Below are 13,713 nucleotides of genomic sequence, written 5' to 3' on the forward strand. Positions count from 1 at the left end.
TGACTTTAAAGAAAGCCAGATGTATATTGCTTTAACATTAAATTCCTTGTTCAAGCAGTTTTCATAGATTAGGCAGTAAAATGAACCTGAAATTAAATATGACAAGGAAAGTTTTGTTCACTGTCAGCTTTGTGTTTCTCTCCAGCTGTGATGAAGTTGAAAGGGTTGTAGTTACCCAATGTGTTTTGGTTTTGTGCATTGTTTCCAAGACTTGCTGCAAACAGCTAAAACAACTAATGCTGCTGCTTTTGCTTTTACTTTGCAGTGTTCCTTTAATATCTTACGGAGCTGAAGCTGAGACCTTTCTTCTCACTTCTTCTGCAGTGGCTGGAAGAGTTCTTCCACCAAATATCAGGCCTTTGGAAAACTTTGGTAAACTTTTTTTTTGTAAGTTTTATTTATAGCTCATGTGGAGTATTGTTAAAATACGATTATCAGAAATCAAACAAAGTTAGTTGCACTTAACAGGGAAAAAAAAATCTGTTTTGATGCAGCTAGGTACTATTTCAAAGTCAGCTACTTAATTTCTGAAATTAGAATACAGAATATGAATCATCCACCCCAAAGCTGGTATAGCTTATTCTTTTGAAGATTAAATTAATAAGCATTTATGTAACTTAATTCCATTTCTAATTGCAACATTTGTTCCGTTTATGCTCTTCTTTCTTCATTTGCCATTGTTCAAGGTTAAATCTTACTTTGATGCATTATGAATGGCATGTTTCAGGGGTATATTGTGCAGTGTGAGGAGCAAACTTTTCTGGAGACAAGAACATTAGTCAGGAAGCAGTGAAGTGTATGGATCTGTTTCAGTGTGCCTAAAAGCTCTACAGGGCAAAAGTACTGGAGCTCCGTGGTCTGTCAGGAAAGCAGCAGAAGACAAGATATGGAAGGAATTGCTTTCCTCCAGTTACTTTAACAGCCTCTGTCTCCACACTCAGCAAGAATGTAGTTTCTCTTCCAAACAGCTGCACAACTTCAAAGAAGTGGAAACAAAGGAATCCAGTTTTTTAAGGCTAGACTTAGTACCTTAACACCTTCTTTGGATTGAGATTCACACCATTTTCACATGTCTAGTAGGCAGAGATAGGACAGATTTGGGTCTCCTGGCCTATGAAAATTGTGTGGAAGTAAATTACTGGAAGGAATTAAGTAGCAGAATGATCATGAAAAAGTTCCATTCATGTTCTTTATTCTTTCTAAAGAATATGTATTTCACCTCCACATTTCCCAGTGAAAAATGGATAGGTTGCTTCCTCAGGTCTCTGATGTTTGGCAGTGCAACGTAACTGATTCTTAACCATTTTTCTTCTAGTAGTATACATGTTGACTCTCTGACTCTGGTACCTCTTGACTTCTCTGTCTACCTTTCTACTTCTGTAGTCAGGCTCTATTGTTAGGATGCACCAGAAGCATTAAAAAATTATATTTAGAGCAAAATTTTGTCAGTTGTCTTGATTAGAATTTTGATACTTGTACTGTGGACAAAGATTGAATTTTAAGATTAGTGCCAACATACTACAGTGTTTTAAGATTCAGAGTTTTAAGTCATCTTCACATTTTATTTATATACTTTCTACTGATAAAGAGCATGCAGGAAGTAAGAGTCTTAAAATTTCCTAGTAAAACCAGGGGATGGTGGATATGAAGGTGTCCCTTGAGGATTTTAGTCATATTCTGTTGAGTGAGCGTTCCTTCTCCATTCAGTTTTTATATAGTATCTGGGTAAGAGGACGGCATGCATAAGAAAAGGTAAAGACAAAGGTAAAGAGAACCCTAATTGAATACTGTTAGAGATGCATGGCAAATATATATATATATAAGGAAACTGACTTTTTGAAAAGGTGGAGAAAAGGAGAATGAAGAAAATAGATGCATTTAAAAAAGGGTGCAAACTGGTTCTTGAATTTTTTACTAAATTGGGCCTGAAAGATGATAGCATAAGCATTTTTTGTTTTCTTTATACACTTGTCTCTTAGGTGTGGCTTGTGGTCACAACTAAAATATACAGTTTTGCATCAGAGTAACAGCTGACAGTAGCTTCCAGGGTTGTACAAGGAGGCACACAAATATCAGTGATGACCAGATAACTGTAGTGTCTGAATCACCCCTGTAACTGCTGCATTTCTGGTAGTCTGTTACCATTAAATAGTCTTTTTACTAACTGGACCTGAAAATGCATTAGTGAATCTACAAATACCAGTATGATTTATGCTGGCATTATGCAGGTTTTATGTGATTAAAATATTTTTCAATAAAGAGTGAGCTGAAATGTATTTTATTTGGTCCGAGTCCAAAGCTTGTGAAGCTTTTCTGTTAACATTTTACAAATAGGGCATGCTAAAAGAGGTTTGTGCTTCACATGTAGATTTTGAATGTGTTAGAAAAGTAACTCGCCTTTTAATTCTGTCCAGATTCCCACATTCGACTTGTTTTCTACTGGGTTTTTTTTTGTTTTTTTTTTATTATTGCAAGATGATTTCTTCTCCCTTGAAGAAAATGATCACATATATTAAAATTTGAAATGTCATGTAACATCTGACTTGATTTCCTGGTTATTGCAATAGATTTGAAGACATAATTAGTCTGAGACAGCCACCTGTTGCTGAGTTAAGTGCTGCTTAACCACTGTAAAGTCACTTTGTAACAAAATGATTGGTGTTAGAGTCGGTACCCAAAATAGCGTCGGTCACCTGAAATTCCTTTGGAAGTTCTTTACGATCATGTTATTTTCTTTTAAATACATGGTACCTTCTATACAGTTGATTTTGGTTTTCGTTTTCTCAAATGGTTATTCGATCATTGGGCATGCAAAACCCAGAACCACTGCGTTTTTCTTTTTGTGTTTAAACAAATTATTGTGTGTTTGCAAGGAAGGTCAGAGGCTGTGATTATAGTCCTTAAAGGCTAGCGAGGTGGTTATGGAATTCATTCTCTGCGATTACTGTTTGCATTTGATACAGTGATAGGTTTTTTTGTTCTGTTAACAAAGTAGCAAGTGGTAGAAAGAGGCTTTTTTGCTGTTACTTACTTATCTTATTCCAATCTTACTTTTATAAAATCTGTTTGTGAATACATTAGACAAATATTTTAGTGTAGCAAACGTGTGGGAAATAATGTACAGAGTTAAAATCACATGTTTGTGATGTGAGAGTGATTGCAAAATCCATAGCAATTAATCTTTCTTAGTTTGCACTATTCACGTATGAAATTGAAGCTGTAAAAGAATTCATTTAAACACTACATTCTTGATGCTTCCTGAAATCTACACAAAGTGTGAAACAAATTAATGTATATGCCAATAAATTAATTTAGTTCTGAAGTATTACATTCAAGTACATTTACTTAATTATCATTAATCTTTAATTTCTGAGCTGTCCACCAGAAGCTTTTGTAGGTACTGACAGTGCAGTTTTCCCTGTGCAGTGAATATAACCCTTAGCTTCCCTACCAGGACTTTTGTCAAATGGTAGATGGCATGAAATAAATTAGTGCAGTATCAACACAAAGAGCTGAGCTGCTTGCTAGGTGTGCCTTAGTCATTCTTTGTAGAGCTTTTATTTTTTTGATGCAGTGTAGGCTGCAGGCACCTTGGGTGTCTTGCGGCAGAGTTTAAGTTCAGTTTGCCCTATAACTGGTGAATAAGTTTGCACTGTCACTGCTGTGTCTGATTAACGGCTGCGCATGTGATCATCCACCGATGGCCATTGGAAAATGTCCCCTTCTCTAGTACTGAGCTTTACTATCAACTGGCCTGTGGTACAGAGTGACAGGAACTGCTATATGCTGACAGTGTTGTGTGGTTAATTCATTACTTTTCTAACAGCTTAAATGCTGACTATCTTTGAGCAGCCGTGTCAATAACAGTTTCACTGTGCATGCTATCATTGTCCATGTAGCCAGGCCAGCACTGCTTCTAAAGTGTGTGCTCAGATGTCTGATGTCACTTTACCTTGTTTCTGTTCTTTAAAACAACCAGTTTCCATTTAAAAAAGGAAAAAAAACTGTGGCAGTATTTCATACTAAATCTTAAATTGTATTATTTGAGGATATCTGTTGATACCTGTTACACTGCAGAAGACCCTTTGTTCTGAAATATGTTCAGATAAATGGTTATTATCAAATCTTAATGTCTTTTGTTTTTATTAGAATCTTTAGGCAAAGGATATGCTGTTGCATGTACCCAAGAAGGAGAAGAGAAAAAGGAAGCTTCTGGTTCATCTGGCACTAGAGGAAGTAGGAGGAAATCAGTTACTACTACTCCTACAAGAAGGTCTGCACGAAACAGCAAAAACGAGCCTCTGAGTCAGTCTCGGAGCTCCCCTCGATCAAGCGGTTCTGCTTGCAGTGCCCCTGGTAGCAATAACCCATCTCTGAATAAAACTCATTCAGAAGCAGGGAATGCTCCTCCAAAGCGCAAGTCTAAAAGAGCAGTTAAACAACAAACACCTGCAGTTAAAAAGAAACTGAGAAGTTCTGCACGTTCTGAAAAATCACCCTGTGACTCAGTGGAAGATGATGACATTGCTGAGCCTGAAGCAGGCCTAACTTTAGATAAAGACCACCAGTCAGATAATGAGAGCAATAATGCAAGCCTCCCACAGAAGAATAATGTAGAAACGGAATCTGCTAATGGATTGGAAAGCTGTAGTGAGCATGCAGAAATTGAGGAAACTACAGGAGAATGTGACAGAGATGAAGATACTTCAGGCAATGCAAATGTAAGTTTTTCTCTCCAAGAACGCCCAGTACTAACTTCAGGAAGTGAAAGTCAGGAATTTGAAGTAAAAAATGTTATAGAAGAAAATGTAGATCTTGCCAAACAGGATGATTGTGAGAATACTCTTGAACAAGTGGAAACAGTAGCTAGTCCCAAAGATGATATATGCAACCATGTGGCTTCTGAAAAAGTAGATCAAACATCATGTAGTCCTCAAAAAGAATTAATGGAGAACATAGAAACTTTGACAAAAGTAGATCAACCTATAGCTAATCCAGAAAATGAATTGTTGGAACATCTGGAACCTTTGGGAAAAGATCAGCCATTAGAGAGCCCTGGACGTGAATTGCCTGAGCATCCTGAAGCCATGGAAATGGATAATTCTGAGACTGAACTAAAGCCAGTAGTAGACTGTGCAAATACAAGTCCTGTTCAAAATGAAGAACCAGATGCATTAATACACAGCATATCTATAGACAGTGCATCAGAACAACCCTTAAAAGAGAATACCATTTCAGAAAGTGAAGAGGGTGGAACTTCAGAGTCACCCCTGGTAAATGCTGAACATAAACATTTTGGTGAAGATAACAATGAAATGATACCAATGGACTGTGACTCATTTTGCAGTGACCAGAATGAACCTAAGATTGAACAGTTACCACCACCTGAAAGTACAGAGCAAGGAGAAGTGAACACCTTGCAGTGTGATGTGGGAAACTCTGCATCAGGTTCTGATGAAAAAGATGAAACTGTTCCTCAAGAAAGAGAGTGCCAGCCAGAGGTCAGAAAAGAGAAAAAGGCTCGAACTAGAAGATCTAGATTTCACTCTCCATCAACAACTTGGTCTCCTTCTGGGAGAGAGGGCAGGAAATCTCAATCACCATCCCCTAAAAGGGAGACAACTGGAGACAGGAGCTCACGATCACCCAAGAAGGTAACTGTGAGGGAGGGAAGGAGATCCATGTCTTGTTCTCCAAAGAGAGACACACTCAGAGATGAGAAAAAAACACCATCTCGATCTCCCAAAAGGGAAACTGTCAGGGAAAGCAGGAGATCATCTTCTCGATCAGGAACTAAGGATTCGTCTCCAAGGCGAAAATCCAGGTCTCGAAGCAGTGATAGAGATAATCAAAGAAGAGATCGTGACAGAGAAAGAAGAAATAGGAGGTGGTCTAGGTCACAGTCACGCTCTAGATCAAGGTCACGATCTAGGACTAGAAATAAAAGTTCTTCATTCTCTAGAAATGAGAGGGAAAGTCATTCACCTCGATGGAAAGAGAGATGGGCAAATGACAGCTGGAAGAGTCCCAGAGGAAACGATCGATACAGGAGAAGTGATCAAGAGAAACAGAATGAAACTCTTAAAAAAGAGAAAGACAGTAATACAGAAAAAAGCAGTGAAGATCAATGTTCAGATAAGCAGAGGAATGATTGTCCAGACTGGGTAATGGAGAGGATAAACTCTGTTCCTGAAGTCAGGAACAGAGAGAGAGAGAACGCACATTGGGAAGAGGGCAGGCACGATAACGCAGGACAGTCTTGGAATAAAAACTTTGGTTCAGGCTGGATTCCGAATCGAGGGAGAGGTCAGCGTGGCCGAGGTGGCCGTGGCCGAAGTGGTTTCATGTATGGAGACCAGAATGAAAATCACTGGCAAAACAGAAAACCTCTCTCAGGGAACTCAAATGGTTCTGGGAATGAAGCTTCAAGGTTCTCAGAACAGCAGCCATACAAGCGTAAGAATGAACAAGAGTATTCATTTGATACACCCGCTGACAGGTCTGGGTGGACATCTGCATCCAGCTGGGCTGTGAGGAAGACTTTGCCTGCTGATGTGCAGAATTATTATTCCAGAAGGGGACGCAATTCATCAAGCCCACAGTCTGGATGGGGAATGAGACAAGAGGAGGAGACACCTGAACAAGGTATTAATGGTTTTGAAATATAACTGTTTAGTCACAGATGCAGTAGCTAAACAAAATCCTGTCACATTGCCCCATGATCTGATCTGCAGATTAATTCTTTAAAAATCAGTTTGGGGTGAATCCATACTCTTTTTGCAATATGGAGAAATAAAGGTGTGGAGTTTGGTGATTTCTTGTAATTTGATGGCTTCTTGGTTTTGTGTAAAGTCCAAATTTGGGTTTAAGGACTGTGCATGTGAAGAATGCTCCTGAAGTAAATCAATTTGGCTGAGGTAAAGGCATATCTTCATGGTTACTCTTAGCATCTGCACAACTTTAAGAAGACTAATTCATTTCAAAAATACATGAATTTGCCTGTGCAGACCTACACAGCAGATTTTAGAGATGATGAAGCAGCATGTTGATTGCTCTTAGATAAGCATAGTCCTGTTTAAATGCTTTTTAAAAATCTAGGGTAATTTATAAGTACGAAACCAGTGCTAATACTGTATTTCAGTATTAAAATTCCTCTAAAATGTCAATATAAATCTAAATCCGTTTCTGAGGGGTTTTTGTATCTAAAAGACAACTACCCTGACAGAAATAAACTTTTTGGTAGAAAGTAAGTTAACTGAACCATGGATGAGATTGATTCTGCATAGTTAAGAAGTCATCCACACGTTATTAATGCCCTGATTAATAATCTTTAAAGATAGATGTGACTTGAATTCAAGAACTATGAAATCCATTTCTGAAGACAACCACACTTGCACTCTTGCACTCTCTCCTTGTTTTGCCTTTCATTTTATCCATTTTCATCCCAAATGCCAGCAGTTTTCTCCATCTTCTGAGAGAGAACTGCATCAGTGGCTTCGTAGTTTTGCGGCAACATTGTCACCCTTCTATCTACTAAAGGGAAAACTTAACAAAACTGTAACTGAAAGCATTTTGTGATTCAAAGACTTTTTCATATAGTTCAGGAACAATCATGCTGTTATTCACTTTTGGAACCTGAATTCAGCTGGTAATAGTACAACAGTCTCTCATAACTGGATAAAACAGGCTAGGCTGCCATCATGTCATGGTCCTCTGTGGCAACCTGCTTTTCCTGACCCTGCTTGAGCAAGGAGGCTGGACCAGGGAGTCTCAATAGGTTCCTTCCAACCTCAGTGATTCTGTTATCCCGTTACCTTTACAAATGAGGTTTTGGGCTGACATATAAGGCTTTAGATTACAATCCCTGTGAATTAGATGACAGGGTTCCTCAAGGAAGGAATTCTAAGGAAGGACATCTAAATTGTAGCTTATCAATCATTTTTCCAAACTAATTTCTTGACTTCTGGAAGGCTTACTGCTTATGTCTAGATTTTGACTTTTTGGCTTCTGTTGAAAAGAAGGGATATCGAAGTAATTTAAGAAGTGCTACCTACTACTCCAAGAGGTTATTTTTACTTCTAGGTTTTACCTGTTGTACTATTATGGGGTTTTAGAACAACTCTTTCATCAAATGAATATCTCTTAAATGGTTTGAGGATGACTTATTTCTCAGTGTGAAAAATCCCAGCAGAATATTTCTGTAATTACCAGAACTGTACAGTGAGTCTGGAGCAGAGACTTGCTCATGTGGTAATGTGTGACTAACCTTCTGCAGTTGCAGGACTGGGTAAATTATGTTCTCTTCCTGCTTTTTGGTGAAAAATTGTAGTTTCATTGTGATGAAATAATTATTGGCTGTGTTATGGGAACAAGTAGAGAAAACAAATTCACAACACAGGCTTTCATAGTAACCTGAACTTTTTAAACTTGGAAACCTGCATTTGGTTTCATGGCATGTACAGTGGTGAGTGCCATGCAATATCTTTAAAATACTCAGCTTATAGAAAGCTTTTTGATAATCTGTCTTTATTTAAGAGTTTAGAGACCTGGCTGCCCTTTTACGTTATTAAGTACAGAATTTCTTCTTGATATACTGTCTGGTTTTTGTTTTGGCAGATCCAAACCTGAAAGACCAAGGCAACCAGCAAAGTGATGGTTCTCAGTTACCAATAAATATGATGCAGCAACAAATGAATGTAATGCCACAAGTGAATGCACAGCACCAACCTATGAATATCTTCCCGTATCCAGTGGGTGTCCATCCTCCCCTGATGAATATGCAACGAAATCCTTTCAACATCCACCCTCCAATGCCCATGCATCTCCCTACCGGAGTGCCTCTCATACAGGTAGCTGCTCCCACAAATATTTCTCAGGGATTACCTCCGCCTCCACCTCCACCCCCACCATCTCAACAAGTCAACTACATTGCTTCACAGCAAGATGGAAAACAATTGCAGGTATGCTTTATCAGAAGCCATGGCAAGAACAGTGGTGAAATAAGACCAGTTAAGGATTCTTTATCTTGAACACCAGAAATTTATACTTGCAGTTTCTTTCTCTCTTGCCTGTTTTCTTACACCCTGTACCAAATTTGAAGTTGGAAGCATCCATGAGCATATGGGTTGTTCAGAGACTGTAGCTTTTAAATAATAACATAAAACATCATAACTGTATTTCTGTGGTAATGGAACACTGAAAAATTTCATCAGTGTTGTCCATTATCTTTTCTGTCTTAGAAGTGAACTGCTTCCAAAACTAAATTTTCCCCATCCAAACCTGATTTTAAAGCATTTTAGTAAATGCTTGAATACCCTTTCAACAACATGTAGGAAGTGATCTAAACTCCTGTGTTAAAGTTCTCATTCTGTGGGGGTCTTAAAAGGAGAGGAAAATTGCCAAGTACTGCATGGTACCCATTCGTTCCACACTTCCATTCTCCAGCTTCACCATCTCCGTGGCTTCCCCACACATTTTTTACTCTGTTTAATCTTTTGAGCCTTTTTATTGATAATTTCTGAGGTCTCTTCAGTGTTTTTTACTTCCCTCTTCTTACCTGACTCTCCTGGTTTTGCATGCCCTGTTTGAGACCTAACTCCCACTTTATTTTTCCAGTTTCAAAAAGGCTCTGCCATACTTAGGGCAGGTCAGACCATCTTTTAAGGACTCTCAAGATACCTTTAAAACAATTCTGGTGTATGTGAGCTCCTCCTGTAGCTAGCTGTTTATATTAAGAGCTTTTGTATCAAGGAAAGGAATGTGAACAACTTGGAGGAGAACCCATGGCGCTACAAGAAGGTGTAATGCTGCATTTGTGATAAGTAAAGGGCTCTTCAGGAGTTTACTAGGGTTTGTGCTTTTCTTTTGCTGCTGCCTGTTCTAACCTAGACCACTTTCCCCTACATTCCAGGTTGAAAAAGTGAACAAACGATTTCTAACCCTCTGTTTTCATGCATCATCTCTAAAGATCTGAAGTGAACTGATAAATGGCCTACATTGTTCTCACTTTTCATTGTTGTCATCTGTTCATATTCATTAACTGAGAACAAGGAGAGTCGAGTGCTGTGGGAAATACTGAGTGGGATTACAGGCCATATGAAATACACTGCAAAGTAAACCAGCAATGTAGTGCTGGAACTAAAACCCTGATAGATTGCTTATTAATTTAATTAATTCCTCCTGTCTTTATTAAAATATTTTCACAATTGGAAATCTAGTAGCTTTAACTTCCAAAAATGTAAGAAGACAGAACATAGGCTTCAAACCTCTGAAATGAGTATCTAATGCAGTAATAAATATGTTACTGTAAAGATTGTGTATTGCTGCAAAATGCAGTTACCTGTTGTAAAGCCCATGTTACACTTGTTCTTACCTGCTTCTGTGGACTGGTGTCCATGAACCTGAAAGCTCTTGCAGCTGCTGCTGCTTTTTCTTTGAACTTTCATTCAACAACCCCTCAGTAGCACAATAGAAATGACTGAATACTGCAGGACACCACCTGTCCTTCCTGTTGAAAGGAAAATGAAGAGAGCATACTGGTGAGCGTTAGCATGCTGATTATAACAGTTCCATTTCTCTGTCCTCTCCAAAGAGCTCAGATTCCCATTTTGTTCTTTTCCATTTAGATAAATGCAGATGTGTAAAGAGTAATGGTGATGACCTGCAAAAATGCAGTGTTTAGAGAAGCCTGCCAGAAACATGTCAGGAGGATGTTCTGGGATTTTGCTAAAAATGGCTTTTATCTGAAGTCTGAGAGCTACTTAATTTCTCAGTTCCAAAGTATGTATTGTGTCTTTTGGTTATGTCTGGAAATGGCCAGAAAATGGCTTTTTCTGAAAAACAGATCCTGGTACTTCAGACAATGTTTCATCTCTTGCCTCTGTGTTTATATGTGCAAGTTCAAGCTGATAACAGACATGAAAATAGATGTTTTCAAAGCAGCATCATTATGATGCAGGAATGCAAGTAAATGGCTTTGGGTACCTTTTGGTTGTGGTTTTAGGTGCTGGTTTTTTTTAGAAAATGTTTACTTATCACAGTTCTGTGTTGTAAATCAGATTGATTCTGCAACCATAAACTTCCTTCCCCCTGTACTACCACCCCTGGTGCCAGTTTGCAGGTTATTTGCTTACTGGAATCAGAGATAGAAAATGGCAGCCACTTTGGTGACGTGGAAGATGCTTTACTTCTCAAGCTTTTCTTTTTGTTTTTTTCTTTGAGTAGATCTAATGTAATGTGTATACCTTCCATAATCATGGGCAGTGTGGAAATTAGGTAATGAACCAAAGCATGCGGTATTGTGCTCATTCTAGAGCAGCTGAGACTCCTAGAAAGGCACATGGCCATATAGAATGACGTATTAACTACTGGTAACTTTTTAAAACAGGGTATTCCAAATGCTTCTCATGTAAGTAACAGCATGAGTGCTCCAGCTTTGCCTGCTCCAGCAGCAGTCCTGGGAAACGTGGGAACAGTTCAGGGACCAAATTCGGGTAATGCAACGTCATCAGGTCACATGAAGAGCTCTAATGCAGCTGTAAAATTGGGAGAAAACAAAGCAAGTGTAACAGTGGAAGCCAGTGCAGATAGCTCGAAGAAGGACCAGGCAAGTTCAAAGTTCAGCATGTACTTATATATACACTGTTTATATATTTCCATTAAAACATATGCATTTTAATTTTTTATATAAATGCATTTTGATGTACTAAAAAATAGCAAGTTATGACAATAACCCTTCAGTGTAATATACTCCATATCATCATGTATGTAATACTTTTGTGGCAGTCATAGGACACAGATTATCCTCTGACTCTTTTTAATGTAGTCTTCTTTAAAGCAGCACTGTTATGAATATTACTTGAATTGCTGTGGGAAAATGTTCTGTTCTTAGAGCACAGCAGCTCCCATGAGAGCTGAAATGTGGAGGGGAGCAGGGGTGGGGGTGGTTTTCTAATCTTCTGTAGCAAGCTTTTTCCTCTAAAGTTTTAATTTGTGATTGATAAAGATACATAGGCAGCAAAATATAACACTCAAGTTTGTTTTCTCTTCAGAAATTGTTAATTCAAGAAAAAGCAGCACAAGAGGTCAAGCTCGCGATTAAACCTTTCTACCAAAACAAAGACATCACTAAGGAGGAATACAAAGAAATTGTGCGGAAAGCTGTAGATAAAGTAAGTTGGTCCAGTAATCCGAGCTGCACACATTTCACCTGGAGCAAGCTTTGGGGTGGGTTTGTCATTATTGTGGGAACAGCTCATAATTGCTGGAAAGGGGGAAGATGGAGAAGCAAAAATACCTTTCTTCTTTCTCCATCCACAAGAGCTTTCTTCGGGTTCTCAGAACAGAATCTGGTTATTATGTGGAAAAGTTGAATGGGAATTCAGAACTACTTGGGAAGCAATCGGAAAGTATTAGGACTTTTAAAATATGTTTTACCTGGGATGGAAGAATCACAAGTGTCAGGAGATAAATGAATAATGTGGGACTGTGGCAAATCAATGGAAATGTTTCAAGCGTTTTTGTTCTTTAAACTGTTGCAGGTTTGTCATAGCAAGAGCGGAGAAGTTAATTCTGCAAAAGTGGCAAATCTAGTGAAAGCGTATGTAGACAAATACAAGCATTCACGGAAGAAAAATCCTGAAGAGGCAGTCTCCTGTGAAAGGAAATAGCATATGTTTTCATTTTTTAGTTTTATTCTATCTGCAAAGTGCAATTTCAATGTGAACTGTTAACTGAAAATTGTACATGACAGTGATTTGAATTTGGTTTTGATAAAATTATTTTTCAAGGTAGTGTATAATGTTTTGTTCTAAAGAAATATAGATCTTCAGGGCAACTTCTTTATTCCTTTTTAAAACAGATTTCTAAAAAGAATAAAGGTGTAAAGAAGAATCATTAGGAATGTACGATTGTGTGGATACTTAGATGTACAGCATTTTGACTTGAATAAGAGAGTGCATTAACTTAGAACCTTTGAGTACGTTGGGTTTGGAACAGGTATGTACAGTACATGTGATCAGTCAGATTAAAGTAAAATTTTTCTTTTGATTGCTCCCTAATTATAGCAAAGGTGAAATAATTAATTGCCTTGACAAATATTTCTAGTGTTAACTGGACAGGCTGAATGCAGGGGTCACAATGTGTATATTAAAAAAGCACATAGAGTTGTCTGAACACAACTGTTTAGATTTCAAAAAGAAAAGTCATAAACAGTAAAATGTGGTGCCCAAAAGCAGGGGTGCTGCACAGCTGTTGTAACACCAAATAAAAATTATGCTGCTTGGTATTGTTTGTGATGTTTTTCAATTTGTTTCAAGATAGTGGGATAACTTGAATATTTTTTATGTGTTGAAAGCCCTCAATCACCACACACTGCTAACCTCAGCTCAGGTTGTGCCCTTAGGCTAGCAGGAAATTAGTGTACTAAAGCTAGTTCATAAACAGAAAAGTTTCTTCTTCAAGTAAAATCAAGAAAGCTGGAATTTATTGTTAGGTTCCTGGTTGACCAGAGACTGCCAGTTGTGCCAGTCTCAGTTGCATAATTCCTTTCTCCATGAGTTAGGGACTGCGGCATGAATCACCAGACTGGTATTGGTGAGCTCGTGCCAGCAGAAGCCAAGTGTTCCTGCTTCCCTGAGCCCTGGGGAGAGTTATTAGAGGTACCACAGGCATTCTAAAAACCGCTGTGGGGTCACTGGGTGTGCCTGGGAAAAG

The 13,713-nt window shown here is 38.4% G+C and overlaps 1 protein-coding gene across 2 annotated transcripts in view; it reads left to right on the forward strand.

Moving 5' to 3' along the window:
• The window catches only part of LOC131591839 (protein SCAF11-like), a 48,061-nt gene extending 34,776 nt beyond the window's left edge, over positions 1–13,285 (forward strand). For both annotated transcript variants that reach the window (XM_058862936.1, XM_058862937.1), the window contains exons 10-15: positions 266–372; positions 4,150–6,645; positions 8,617–8,960; positions 11,387–11,605; positions 12,051–12,170; positions 12,540–13,285. In XM_058862936.1, the coding sequence (XP_058718919.1) occupies positions 266–372; positions 4,150–6,645; positions 8,617–8,960; positions 11,387–11,605; positions 12,051–12,170; positions 12,540–12,668 (3,415 nt within the window). In that variant the 3' untranslated portion in view covers positions 12,669–13,285. The remainder of the gene's footprint in view (positions 1–265; positions 373–4,149; positions 6,646–8,616; positions 8,961–11,386; positions 11,606–12,050; positions 12,171–12,539) is intronic.
• The last annotated feature ends 428 nt before the right edge of the window (positions 13,286–13,713 follow it).

Source organism: Poecile atricapillus, chromosome W (genome assembly GCF_030490865.1).
Source record: "Poecile atricapillus isolate bPoeAtr1 chromosome W, bPoeAtr1.hap1, whole genome shotgun sequence".
In the NCBI taxonomy this organism is placed as follows: domain Eukaryota; kingdom Metazoa; phylum Chordata; class Aves; order Passeriformes; family Paridae; genus Poecile; species Poecile atricapillus.